Source organism: Macaca mulatta, chromosome 3 (genome assembly GCF_049350105.2).
Source record: "Macaca mulatta isolate MMU2019108-1 chromosome 3, T2T-MMU8v2.0, whole genome shotgun sequence".
In the NCBI taxonomy this organism is placed as follows: domain Eukaryota; kingdom Metazoa; phylum Chordata; class Mammalia; order Primates; family Cercopithecidae; genus Macaca; species Macaca mulatta.
This window is the reverse complement of record NC_133408.1, coordinates 123,147,460-123,162,159: the sequence shown is the minus strand read 5'-3', so window position 1 is coordinate 123,162,159 and position 14,700 is coordinate 123,147,460. Positions and strand designations below refer to the sequence as shown.

The 14,700-nt window shown below is 37.1% G+C and overlaps 1 protein-coding gene across 4 annotated transcripts in view; it reads right to left on the bottom strand.

Annotated features, from left to right (window-relative positions):
* The window catches only part of SLC25A13 (solute carrier family 25 member 13), a 199,630-nt gene that overhangs the window by 92,964 nt on the left and 91,966 nt on the right, over positions 1-14,700 (bottom strand). For all 4 annotated transcript variants that reach the window (XM_015134304.3, XM_077997027.1, XM_015134303.3 and 1 more), the window contains one exon: positions 2,976-3,115. In XM_015134304.3, the coding sequence (XP_014989790.1) occupies positions 2,976-3,115 (140 nt within the window). The remainder of the gene's footprint in view (positions 1-2,975; positions 3,116-14,700) is intronic.

Here is a 14,700-nt window from a genome sequence, read left to right as displayed (position 1 = left end):
AAGAGAAATGCGACCCCACTCCCTGCCAAAATCTTTCCATTCCAATGAGGGAGAAGACTACAGGAAGGAGGCTTTGTATCCCTGCCACTTGCTTCAATGCTACTAGATGCGAAGTTCAGATCAGTCAAGTTTAGCTCAAATAATATCAAATTGACTTACCACTTGCAAAGTACAAATCAGTCAAGTTTAGCTGAAATCATATCAAATTGATTCACCACTTTATGACTTTTACAACCAAAGCACAGAAAAGGACATAGCAGCTCACCATGTAAGCAATGCCCAGGACTGTCAACACCTTAGCGGGTGGGGGACCCGTCCAGACTCTACACAGATAAACACATGACCCAGGTAAGATCCTCACAGCCACATGGTGGTTTCTCAGAAGCTCACACTTGCTTAGATATAGTAAAACATTTACTAAATGACAAAAAAAAAATGGAAATGCAGAGAACTATACTGCCGTACCAATCACACACATGGATACACATATATAAGCACAGGTAATGTGCTGGCTGGAACCAACCTGAGCTACCTTCTCGGGACCCTCAGCGGAATAGAGGAGTGCTGTCTCTACATGCCACACAGGTTCCCTGAAATCACAAGCACTTTTTGGCTGTCCCTACAGCTGCTCCCCTCCTCATCATGTGACAGGTAGCAGCATGCATGGTGGCAGCTCGTTCACATTTCAAGCAACCAAGCATCTGCCTTCACAGCCTTGGCATCAGCCAGGAAGCTGGTGCCTGCTTCTGAGTCCTGCCCTAGAGCAGAAAGGCGGATACCTGCCTGACAAAGCAAGAGCCTGAAACACAGGAGATTAAATTCACTAATATCTTTAAGAAGTTACCTGTATCCAGAAAGAGCCCAAAGGAAGCAAACAAAGCATCTGAAGTAGAGGTCTGAAGCTCTACCTGCATTCAGAAAAGAGTTCAAATGAAGCAAACAAAACATTTGAAATGGAAGGAAGAAAGGAACCCAATGGCAGACATTAAAACTGGCATTCAGGTAAAGCCTATCATGGTCCATCCATTAATTCCTGTAAGTCTGGGTCTGGAGTAGGACACAAAGCAAGGCCCTGACTGAGATCATTAACCACTATAACCATTATAATCTAGTAAAAGTTCAGTACTTCTATTCTGGCTACAGAGACAGAATCATCCCACGCAGGACACTGTGGGATGCTTCCATTTACCATTATAGAATGAAGTCAAATTTAAGTGAATGCCTTACATATTGTTTGGAAACATAACCATAATCCCTGAGTTATTTAATCCTGGACTCTGGCTTCCCTGTATCTGGAGGAAGGCCTAGAGGCTGCTGTGAGCAGTTGAAAATCGACTCAATTCAGTATAATTGACACTTGCTTAGAGGAGGAAACACGATCATCCTTACTACTGCTAACATCCTATTAAGATTAAAAGTTAATTAGGCTGTGTTCCATAAAGTCAATTTGAGGCATTTGTCTCAATAACATTATTGTAATTATTCCTCATCAAAATGAATACCGCCTCCTACAGCACAACAATGTCCTGTTGAAACAGCAGCAAAAATCCAGCAACTCACATTACATTCTCCATCTGAGTTATGTAAGTAGATTTATATTTACAGAGAACTGAAAACAGGGATTCACAGACATTAACGCTTTGTTTTTAAAAAGTACAAAGGCAGGTTTAGGGCATCTTGTTTTATGTTTCCAAAGGCCTGGAAAATAAAAGCAAACTAGACAGCAGGACAAATTAAATGAATCTAATAACACCATTAAAAGTCAAAAAGAGAAGCACCTATTGAAGTTAACCTATCGCAAATGCTAGTTGCTAAGAATGGACACTACAAAATCTTTACAAAGTGAGCACCACAACCCATGCACCCTCCACCTCCATCCAGAACAGGACTCCAACCACTCCCCAGAGGGCTCTGGCAAGGTCTGGAACACACAAAAAACCCAGGGGCACCAGGATACCCACTAAGGACATTTCTAGTAACAAAGAATTTAAAATTTTTCTCAAGACTCAAAATTTAAACATACCAAATGAGTCCCCTTACATGAGTTGTTTTAAATATATTTAATAAAGTATAAATAAAATGTAACTGTAGAAACAAAGCAAATGTATAAACATCTATATAGCCTATAGATATTGACCTTTAGTGACTAAATGATAATGTTGTATTTAAAGTATTTTTAAATAATGCTGCTGAAGGAAAGCTAAGTTATAATCATATTTTGTGAATACTCTTCACCTTGCATCATCAGTAGCCCAATGATATGATCATATGGGTGGGGGAAGGGGGTCACAAGAAAAGGGCAGCAGGGACTGGGTTAGGGAAAGTGCACCCCAGAAATGTAGACAACTCCTACAGTGGTTAACCCAAAGGAAGCAAGTGCGCAAGTGCCCTTAGCACAGTGGTTCTCCATTAGGGCCACCCAAGAAACTTTAAATAGCCCCCAAATACCCAGGCTTTCACCCTGCCTCCATTAAATCTAGTCTCTAGAGGTGGGACTGAGGCAACATTAGTTTTTAAGGCTTTCAGGTGATTCCAATATGCAGCCAAATTTGAGACTAGTGTCTTATCTATAAAAGGTGTCAGATGAAATGATTCTGAAGCTGAAGACAAATCTGTCCATTTCCAGGGGAAAACAAAATACTGGTAAGCAGTAACATAGCCAGTCACAAGCCAAAATTTTAAGTTGAAATTTTGCCCCTCCTGACCTAACTGACCTTGAGGAAATCACTTGATTTCCCGGGGCCTCGATGTGTATTCCTTCTAAACATGAAGGAGTTCTACATAAATCTGTGGAAATCCTATTTAATTCTATGATTTCAACATATTAATAAAGAAATACTTCCCAGTAGGACAGTTTTGCCAGGCTAGAAAGTGTGTAGTAAATCACAGTTCAAGACTCAAATCAGGACTTTTACATACAATTTGATTCCAGGTTTACTTATTTACCCTTTTAACTTTTTAAGAGCTAGACCCACCAATAAAAACTGAGTAAATTCCGCATATGTCAGGTGTCTTTTTCTTTCTTTTCCAAAATGTAGTTGCACAAATTCTGAATCCCAGTTAAATGGAATATGTTGATGAATTGTGGTCTGTCCAAAAACTTGCTTAACATCCTCTGAAAAGAGAAAAGACGGGTTGATTAAAACAAAGTAAATCAGGTTCTTTCTGATAAAATCTGTTATTGAATGGATATCACTTTTTCTTACTAAAAAAAGTAACTTAATTTTAAACAGACACAGAGATTACAAACTATGGCAGAAATAAAAGAATCCTCAAGGAATCAGTTAAGAAATCAAGGTCAAAAATCCCACCAAACAAAATAAAGGGGGGGGGAAAATCAAGAAGTCACACATACACACAACCTAAAAGCGTAGGAAACCCAAGTAGTAAGCTAAAACTATTATCATCTCATTTGTTTTTGTTTCAATAAATAATGATTATTTTCTAGGTATGGAGGAGAGAATTCAATCTTAGTGGCAGGAAACACATACATACACAAACACACATACCACAAGATACAAGTGTTACATATAGCCTTTAACAAGTTATTTAAAAGTTTTTGGAAGATTTAGAAATCCATTAGGAAAAATTTGACATACATATTTAACACCCCTAAGGCTGTTTCTGTGCTTGAAAAAGTCCAACAATTTATCGAGCTGCATTGAAAGACAAAGAAAATGGGGAGAAAAGCCGGCAGCAGCCCAAGTCTTTCACTTTCTACTGTACTCTTTTGGCTTGACCCAAGAGTTCTCAAATTGTTCAAACAATCCCATTTAGATGGGTCACTGAAGGTGCTGGTCCTGCCTTAGGATCTCTTTTAGCCTCTACAGAAAAACTGTAAGAGGACTGACAGAGAAAAAAAAACCCAACATGAAAAACCTTACTTTTCTAAAGCTTAATGTTTTTATTTTTAGCCTCCTCCTCTCAGTAAAAGTGTGTGTTTGAAGAGTGGACAAAATGCAAATTATTAGCATATTAATAATTTTTCCTGGCTTTCACATCTTTAAATATATCTACCAAACCTCATTTTTATGAGCAAACTGTCTTGATACCTTTTTTCTCTTTTGCTTCTATTTAAAACAAAAAAAGAAACAAGAAGAAAGTTATTTAGTCTTCTGAAAAGTGCCAAAACCTTTGGCATGTGTCTATGGTATCCCCCCAAATTTCCTACTCCCACCCCCATTATACCCACAGTTTTTATTCCATGTTTTTAAAGTTTCCGGAAATGTTTAAAGCCTCGCCATGAAGAGACAGTAGTGCCACCATTAGCATAAGGTTGGGTGTGTATTTGCACACAGAAGGCAGTAAAAATCAGGATTATGCTGGGCATAAATTTTATAAAATTTTATAAAAGGTGGCAGAAATCCTCAGACTGGCCCTGATGAGGACAATTAAAAGTTTTAAAGTACAAGTACTGAATTTATTCTGTCTTCTTTACTTTTAGGGAAAAAAGAGGTAAGATATAAGGAAAATGAAGTGAATCCAGAATTAGGATTTAAAGGAAAAACAAATCAAAAAAAAGATTATCAGCGAGTCTGACCAGGGGTCAATAAAAGGAATTAAGTAGAAGAAGATTGCTGAGAAGAAATCACCAAACTAAAATTCAAATGACTTGGATTCAAATTCTACTAATAGGAGCTAAAGTTTATTGGGCACTCACCATGTGCCAGGTATTGTTCTAATGGCTCTAAGTCCCTTAATATTATAAAACATGACTTTCTTCGGTGCAAAACACATTAACCGAGACAATCTGTGGCTCCTTTCCAGGTCTAAGTGTCTGTATCTCTGCAGGAAGCAGGCCCAATAAAGTTTTAATAAAGGCTCCCATAACTTTCTAATTTAGATGAATAAATTATCTAACGAAAATAATGTTCAAATGATAAAGATGTGACCGAAAGAAAAAAAATTCACACTATAAATAAAATTTTATACTAGAATAAAATTTGAGAGAAATAATATGCAAGAAAAAATGGTTTTCTGGTTTATCCTCAGTTAACTTAAAGATTCCTTTCTGCCAAGCATTCCAGTGAAATAAAGTTTTAATGTAATAATCATAGGATAATTGTCAAAAATAAGATCTTTCCCCTTCTTGATCTCTCCTTCAATCTCTGTTTCCCATAGAAAGTAACAGAAGGTATTTACTAAATAGTTGGTATATAAAGCTAAGGCACTTATTATCCATTTTTATATTTATATGGTCTAAAATTATAAATATACATAAAAGTAGGTTTAAGTTTTTCTAAAATTAGTGAACGCATGTAAAATGTGTCTCACCATAAACAACAATCTTATTTATCTATAATTAAAGTTTACTTTTTACTACCATTTGCTGCTTACTAGAGCTCATATTTGAATCCGAAACTCTGAACGCTATAGTTTTTTGGACTATACCATAGAGTATGTGTATCTCTACGAAATGCCTGGCTGATGTACTGAAATCTCCTCTGCAGGACAGAGTTATACATTATCCCTAAGATATCTCTCAGATCTAAAATCTGACAATCCTATAGGCCTGTAGTACCAATAATGATTTGTTTGAAAAAAGATCTCTCTATAAATCTTCTAGAGTATACTATACTAGATGTATATAAAAGATCTCCATATGATGTTATCTAAATCATTACATAGTATGCATATGTATGCACATATATTAATGTGTTTGTGCATATTTATTGCACATGTTTTATTTCCTAATTGATTATTAGCCCCTTCACAGCAAAGACCCCATTCTTCACATCTGACTCTACCACTATGGCTGGCACAGTGGTAGGCAGAGAGCAACTGCTCACTAAGTAGTTGCTGAATTTAAATGAACCAGAAAAAGTTTACAATAGATAATGCAACAGGTTAAGGACAGCGGTATTAACCCTTTGGGGCACTACAGTTTCCCTTGCTGAGAAACTATTCAACAGTCATTTCTCAACACTTCAGTGCACTGCATACAAATCATCAGTCAACATCGTTTATCAAAATCCCCAGGCCTAGTCCTAAAGTGATTTAAACATGTTGAGGGGCTGAAAAAACTGCATTTTAGTCAGCACTCCAGGTTTTTCTGATGAAAGCATCCAGGACCTCAGTCTGAAAGCATTATCTGGGAGTATGAAAGGGTTAGATTCACTCCTAATTTTTAACTTCTCACTGAAATGGATAAAAATTTAAAAGGAAGGAGGTAAAGAAGACTCTCCAGACCAAGCAGTGTAATGCAGGAATGTGTAAACACAGATCGTGTGTAGACGTAGGTCACTCAGGGCTCCCATGCTGCACAACTCCAGTGGATGGCATTCGCTTCATGGTCCACGTGACTGGTGCCTTCTGAAACTGGGCAGTGTATCAACCACATGACCCTGAGAATGTAGGCCCATTATTAGCTTTGCGACTGTTCCAACACGCTGGCTATTGTAGGAATGTCAGGGCTTAGCTAGCTAGCTAGTAACCTTCTAAGTAGCACAGCTTGGATGCACTGTACTAGGCCTGTGGGAAGAAGAAGGGTAGTAAAAGGTATGAGGCTATATCCAAGTCTAATACACGAGAAATAATTCAACAGCAGATTCAAACAGTACACTGTATCAGCACTAAACCACAGGGCAGCCTCATGGCAAAGAAATGGAGATTTAAGAAGAGAAGTGAGAGAGAAGAGTTTGTTGGAGCAGATAAACCATGATCTGGGCCCCGAAAGCTGTCAAGGATTTACTGAGAGGGACCTTTGAGGGAGCTTTTCAATGGAGATCAACGGTATGAAGAAAGGTTCATTTCTTTTGAAGTGAATCAAAGGTCCAGTTACAGTGCTTTGGACCAAAGCCACCTGGGATCACTGAGACATGAGAGATCCTGTTCCAGGAAGCCATAGACACTGGCATCACCTGCCAGTAGCAAACATTATTTTAAAGCCCCCAGGGCACGATGCTATGTTTATGGTGAAGAAAAGTTTGCTATGGAAAGAACAGTTGGCCATGGGACTCTGCAGGGAAAAAAAGATCTGAAGTTGTTTACCACTTGGCACAATTTCTACAAAATTTACTTTTTACTCTCTTGACCTACCTAGCAGGATTATATACTCAAATATCATAAGATTGTCAAGCCATTCTAATTGGACAAGCCAAATGATATGCAAAAGATTAAAGGAAACCTACCAATATTTCTATTCATCTCACAACTGATAAAGTCTTTTAAAACAAAATAATGAATATTGTTCCTCTAGAAAACTCACACATGTTCTCCAAAAATATTTTATAGACTCCTAAGTTTCTGAATATTTCATTCTGCTCTAATTAATCATCCTGGGGCATTCATTTTCTGAAATGTTTGGTCTCTATGTTTCCCTGCAGGCTCATGAATAGAAACATCTATAAACTCAATAATCACTATGGGTTCCTTGCATTTCTCCCTCCCTCTGGGAGACATTATAATACTACCTCAGGTTAATATTATTTTCTCCTTTTAGGAGGCACTAATAGCTTTCTCACTTAACATTTGATTGTTTAAGATTCCTCTATGGCTTGTACGGCTCTGAGAGGTAAGAGAACAAATTCCAGCTCTCATTTTATAGCTGAAAAATCAGAAATGAAAATCCAAAGCGATTTTCAAGCCCAGTTCTACTCTATACTCTGGCTCCCACATGGGCAATTCCATGAGCTTTACCATGAAAGACTCCAGGAGTCAAACTTAGAGTTGCCCTCTCACTAAACCCTTACCATTCCCTGACCATTCCAAACCTAACTTGCAATCCTGGAGAGGAAAAAAGAAACCCAAAATGTTTTAGCCTTTTTAGTTGCTTACTTGGTTCAGAATAATTCGTAACTCAGTCGTGGAAGACTTTCAGGTAAGAACCACCTTCTAGATCTATCTCAAACGTAAAAATAATTAGAAGAGGTCTCTGCTGGTTTAAACTACAAGTCTTAAACTCTTTTCCCCATGTTGAGGTCATATAGGCAGAGAAACAAAACTAAATTAGCATTAAAATGTGCATGTAGCACTAGTATATATTTCGGATATATAAAGTCATATTTTTCTTAGTTCAGCCACTCCTCCTAAAAGTAAAGCCAAATTAGAATGCTTATTTTTTAAAGTAAAATATAATTGTTGTTATTTCAGTCTGTGCCAAACAAGCTATGTTTGGAAGGCCTGTAGTTCCCATAATATCACCAAATAATAATGATATTATTTAAAGTAAGACCTCACCAAATAAGCTCAAGGATCCTTTTATTTATGGGACTTTGCTTTCTCTACAAAAGTTTCCATCTTAAAAGTCTGCTGCATTTGTTTACATCATGAGAAGACAAAGTGGCAGTTGTTTCCTTCCTAAAGATAACCTCAAAAAGTCAACCTATTTCTCCCAAGTTAGTAAGTTTCCCAGGCTACAGGGTATGGTTATAGTGAAAAGAGTTGAGACCTTTAAAAGTTGGGTCACAGATGGCATTATCTTATATACAGAAAAGTCCTAAGAAATCACTAAAAAATTATTAGAACTAATAAATAAGTCTAGCAAGGTTGGAAGACAAAAATCAATATACAAATATCAACTGATTGCTGTATATTTGAAATAAGCAATCCAAAAATGAAATTTAAAAAACAACTCAGTCAGGCGCTGTGGCTCACGCCTGTAATCCCAGCATTTGGGAGGCCCAGGCGGGTGGATCATTTGAGGTCAGGAGTTTGAGACCAGCCTGGCCAACATGGTGAAACCCTGTCTCTACTAAAAATACAAAAATCAGCTGGGCATGGTGGCGGGCACCTGTAATCCCAGCTACTTGGGAGGCTGAGGCAAGAGAATTGCCTAGGCAGAGGTTGCAATGAGCCAAGATCGTGCCATTGCACTCCAGCCTAGGCAACAAGGGTGAGACGTCATCAAAAAACAACAACAACAACAACAACAACAAAAACTCAATTTACAGTAGCTTCAAAAACAATAACTTAGAAATAAATTTAACAAAATAAGTGCAAAACTGATTCTCTAAACACTACAAAACATCGCTGAAAGAAACTAAAGAAAATCTAAATAAATAGAAACACATCCCATGTTCACGGATTAAAAGACTTGATATTGTTAAGATGGCAAAACTCTCCAAAGTTAATTTTAAAATGGCAATACTCCCTAAAATGATCTATAGATTCAATGTAATCCCTATCAACATCCTACTTGGCTTGTTTGCAAAAATTGGCAAACTGATCCAATAATCCATTATGAAAATTCAAGCGATTCAGAAGAGCCAAAACAATCTTGAAAAAGAAGAACAGATGGAGTCTTGCTCTGTTGCCCAGGCTGCAGTGCAGTGGGGCAATCTCGGTTCACTGCAACCTCTGCCCCCTGGGTTCAAGTGATTCTCCTGCCTCAGCCTCCTGAGTACCTGGGATTACAGGCGCTTTTATACACCCAGCTAATTTTTTATTTTTAGTGGAGGCAGGGTTTCACCGTGTTAGATCAGGCTGGTCTCGAACTCCTAACCTTGTGATCCACCTGCCTCGGCCTCCCAAAGTGCTGGGATGGTGGCGGGCACCTGTAATCCCAGCTACTTGGGAGGCTGAGGCAAGAGAATTGCCTAGGCAGAGGTTGCAATGAGCCAAGATCGTGCCATTGCACTCCAGCCTAGGCAACAAGGGTGAGACTTCATCTCAAAAAAAAAACAAAAAACAAAAAAAACTCAATTTACAGTAGCTTCAAAAACAATAACTTGGCGTGATCCACCACGCCTGGCACAAATTTGGATTTCAAATTTACTACAAAGCTAGAGTAATCAAGACTCTGTAGTACTGGTATAAGATAGACACAGAGAACAACAGAATGAAATTGAGAGTAAAAAAATTAACCCTCACATTTATAGTCAAGTGATTTCCAACAAAGGTAACAGACAATAAGAAAAAACTGCTTCAGGGATAATATCCATATGCAAAATAATGAAGTTGGGTTCCTATCTCACCCTGTATACAAAAATTAACTCAAAATGAATCAAAGACCTAACTACAAGACTTAAAACTGAATAGTTTTAGAAGAAAATATAGGCATATTTTCAAGAAAATTTTAGAAAAAAAATATAGACATAATTTTTTGATGTTGGATTAGGAAATGATTTCGTTGACACCAAAACTATAAGCAACAGAAAAAAAAAATAAATTGTACTTCATCAAAATTTAAAACTTCATATTCCAAGGATACCATCAAGAAAGTGTTAAAACGGCCGGGCATGGTGGCTCACATCTGTAATCCCAGCACTTTGGGAAGGCCAAGACGGGCAGATCACCTGAGGTCACGAGTTCAATACCAGCCTGGGCAACATGGCAAAACCCAGTCTCTACTAAAAATACAAAAATTAGCCAGGCGTGGTGGCACGTGCCTGTAATCCCAGCTACTCAGGAGGCTGAGGCAGGGAGAATTGCTTGAACTTGTGAGGCGGAGGTTGCAGTGAGGCAAGATCACGCCATTGCACTGTAGCCTGGGTGACAGAGCCAGACTCTGCCTCAAAAAAAAAAAAAAAAAAAAAAAACAAAGAGAAAGTGTTATGATCTCATACCACTCAGAATGGCCACTAAAAAGTCAAAAAATAACAGATGCTGGTGAGGTTGTGGAGAAAATGGAACGCTTACGTACTGCTGGTGGAAGTGTGAATTAGTTTAACCACTGTGGAAGACAGTGTGACAATTCCTCAAAGACCTAAAAAAAGAAATACCATTCAACCCAGTAATCTCATTACTGGGTATATACCCAAAGGCATATACATCATTCTATTATAAAGACACAAGTATGTGTATATTCATTGCAGCACTATTCACAATAGCAAAGAGGTAGAATCAACCTTGATGCCCATCAACGATAGAGTGGATTAAAAAAATGTGGTATATATACATCAAAGAGTACTATGCAGTCATAAAAAAAGAATGAGATCACATCCTTTGCAGGAACGTTGATGGAGCTAGAGGCCGTTATCATTAGCAAACTAATGCAGGAACAGAAAACCAAATACTACATGTTCTCACTTTAAGTGGGAGCTAAATGATGAGAAAACATGGACACAGAGAACAACAGACACTGGGGCCTACCACAGGGTAAAGGGTGGGAGGAGGGAGAGGATCAGGAAAAATAACTAATGGGTACTAGGCTTAATATCCAAGTGATGAAATAATTTGTACAACAAACCCCTATGACATGAATTTACCTATATAATGAACCTGCACATGTACCCTTGAACTTAAATAAAAAAGTTTTAAAAAAAGAGAAAAAAGAAAAGAAAAAGACAAAACAGCCTGTACACTGTGAGAAAAACTGCGCAAATCACATATCTGATAAGGAACTCTAGCATACACACAGAACTCTCACAATACAATAAAAGTACACATAATCCTATTTAAAAATGTGCAAAGGATCTGAACAGACATTTCTCCAAAGACAGCATACAAATTGCCAAGAGGCACATGAAAAGATATTAGCCATCAGGGAGATGAAAATCAAAACCACGATGAGATACCCACTTCACTCTGCTACGATGGCTATAATCAAAAAGAGATAATAAAAAGTGTTGGTGAGGATGTGAAGGAACTGCAACCCTCAAATACTGCTGGTGGGAATATACTTAAGAAAATGGTGTGGCCACTTTGGAAAACAATCTGGCAGTTCCTCAAAAAGTTCAACATAGAATTATAATATGACTCAGCAATTCCACTCTCAGGAATATACTCAAGAGAAATGAAAACATATGTCCATACAAACTACGTACATGAATGTTCACAGCAATGTTATTCATAATAGCCAAGAACTGGGCACAACTCTTATGCCTGTTAACTGATTAGTAAATAAAATGTGACCTACCTATATCTACAGAGTGAAATATTATTTATCAATAAAAAGGAATAACGTATGTGCTACATCATGGATGAGCCTTGGAAACATTATCCTAAGTAAAAGAAGCCAATCATGAAAGCCCACATTTTAGACATGAAATGTCTAGAATAGACAAATCCATATAGACAAAAAGTAGATTAACAATTGCCAGGGGATGGAGGGACTGGATGGAAGGCAGTGGTGATTGCCAAGGTGTGGTGTGAGGTTTCTTGTTGGGGTGATGAAAATGTTCTACAATTGAATGTGGTGATAACTGTACAAATCTGTGAATATATTAAAAATCATTGAATTATATACTTTAAATGGGTAAATTATATCTCAAAAAAGTTTTCTTAAAAAACACCTAGAACTGTCAGAGATCTGCCTCTTACTAATGAGTAACCCTGGGTAAATTACTCTGACCCAGTTCTCTCAGTCTTAAAATGGGAATATCTATCTTAGACAGTTGTTCTGGAGCCAAGCATGACTAGTACAATGTTCTAAACATAGTAGGTGACCACCAAAATCATAAAATTCCAAAGTGTAAAATCTTAATTATAATGAAAATTATTATCTGGGCACCAAATATTTACAAATACTATTTTTTAAATGAGCACAGTGTGATTTGGAAGTATCATAGTTTTTAATTTCTCAAAAAGCAATAATTTCCCCCAAATATTTAAAATCCACCCTTTCTTGAGCTCATATACTAAAATTTTGAATGAAAAGTGATCAAAAACTAAGTAATTTTCTATTATGTTTCTTAAAGTATAAAATTAAGAAAGATTAAGAACCTCCACTCTTTTCTCTGAAGATCTTTCAGACACTAGAAATATTTAATTGGCAAATTACTTGCACATGCCATTAAGTGGTTAGACTGAATTTGTTTTTACAAATTCTACGGACTCTTATTCCTTAACCTCCACCACACTATAATCTGAAATCATCAAGGTCTTCACTTATGCAAATTTTAACTTTCAATGTTTTTGTTTCTAAACAGAATAACTAAATTAATGCATTTCAATTTCAAAAAAGATTCACTTTTTGAAGCAGCATATCTATGAAAAAGAGTCTCCCATTAAAATAAAAAAGATTCATCAAGCTATATTATTTCAAACACTAAACCATAATCTCTCTCTCTTTCTCATGGATTTTAAAAATTCCATTAATACAATAAACACAAAAGGGATGTTTGTGTTAAACATAAAAGTAACCCCTCTTGGAGGCAAAGAGAGACTGCTGAACGACCCAGCACTTTATCTCTGAACGGTTTCATGCTTTTTCTAATGCACGCTAAATCCTCAAAGAAAGTTGTGGTTTTTCTCTAAGGGAAGTAATATTCCACCCTGCTGATATGGTTAACAACCAGCTTCCATGGCCATCATCTTTTAAGCAGGGAGCAAAAGACAAATTGTTGAATTCGTACATTAAATAACATAATGGAGTAAGTGGATGCAGACCTATCTCTACTGCCATATGCTCCAATATCAAGGTTGCCATTTCAAACCCTTTTGACAAGTGCCTTTTTACATTAATCACAGCTAAGGGTTTGAGGAGGAAAGAAGTATTCTGGCTACAATTCAGAGTCGTTCAAGAAACTTCTAGGGGGAAAATGGTTGCCATTAAAAGATAGTAAGTAGAGCATAAGTACTGCACATTAAAATTGAGTTCTCTATAAGGCCCTGTAAACTTATTATTATTACTATTATTCTGAGCATGTAGGTACAGTGGTGATAGGTATCTTTCAAAAAATAAGCACACACACAGCCAAGCTGAGCCAAATATTATACTAAAGTCATATGTGGTATTGGTGTATGTAAAAATTAGGGCTAATTTAAAACTGTATTTAGGAATGGAACTAGCCTGAGTTAAGGTCATGTGGCATTCAGGAAAGAATCCTGTCCTTCTAGTGCCAGAAGTCAAAGTTGTGATTCTTACGAAACTAGTCACCTTTTCCCCTCTAGGCCTGTTTCCTCATCCATGAAAGAAAGCCATAAACTATACTCAGCCATTGTTCATTTGAAGTATGAACTATGTTCCCTTGGAGAGCTTGTTTAAAACACATTCCCAAGCCCCACACCCAAAAATTCTGAATCAGTAGATTTGAGACACAGCCAGGGAGTCCACAGTTAACCAACATTCTACACTATCACAATGAGAACCCATGGTCTGCCTCATTGATAAGAATCCCTCCTCCTCTATAATCTGACAGATCTATCAGTTCTCAAGATTTATATACTATTTAAGTCATCACAGTGACTGTGATGTCAACAACAACAACAAAATGGCTCAAGGCTGGCAGATATCTAGCGTAAGATACTAACCATCTCTGTCACACACACTAACTAAATCAACAGAGGGGCCAACTGAGATGTTTCCAATTATCTGCTAGAAAAAGTATTTTCAACTGGGTAGAATAAATCATTATTAGCCTTTCATAATATCAAAAGTAGGTCAATTAAAACGGTGTTTGGAGGCATATAGCAGACTGTGGTCACTCTCCAGATGTGTAAGCTTGCTTTAATCATCTGTTGTGTGTTAATTATTGTTAACTTTCATTACCACTAGAGAATACAACCAATGTTTTAAAATTCTTAAAGCATTACAGAGTCCTAATTCACTCTCTAGATGCAAATATAATATCTATATTGTTTTAAAAAACCTATTTCCTAAGCTAGTTTCCTTAGACGGATGTTATCAAAAATTTTCTTGCAAAAGCATTAACATACATTTAACCCTACTTAAATGCTTCAAGAACAGATGTACTACAAATGTACACCCACAGTGATCCCATATTAGTATAAAACTGCTTTATTTCAATTAAAATGTCTAAGTATCCACCCCCAACATATACCTAAACTGTAATTTTCTCTGAGAACTTCCAATATGTT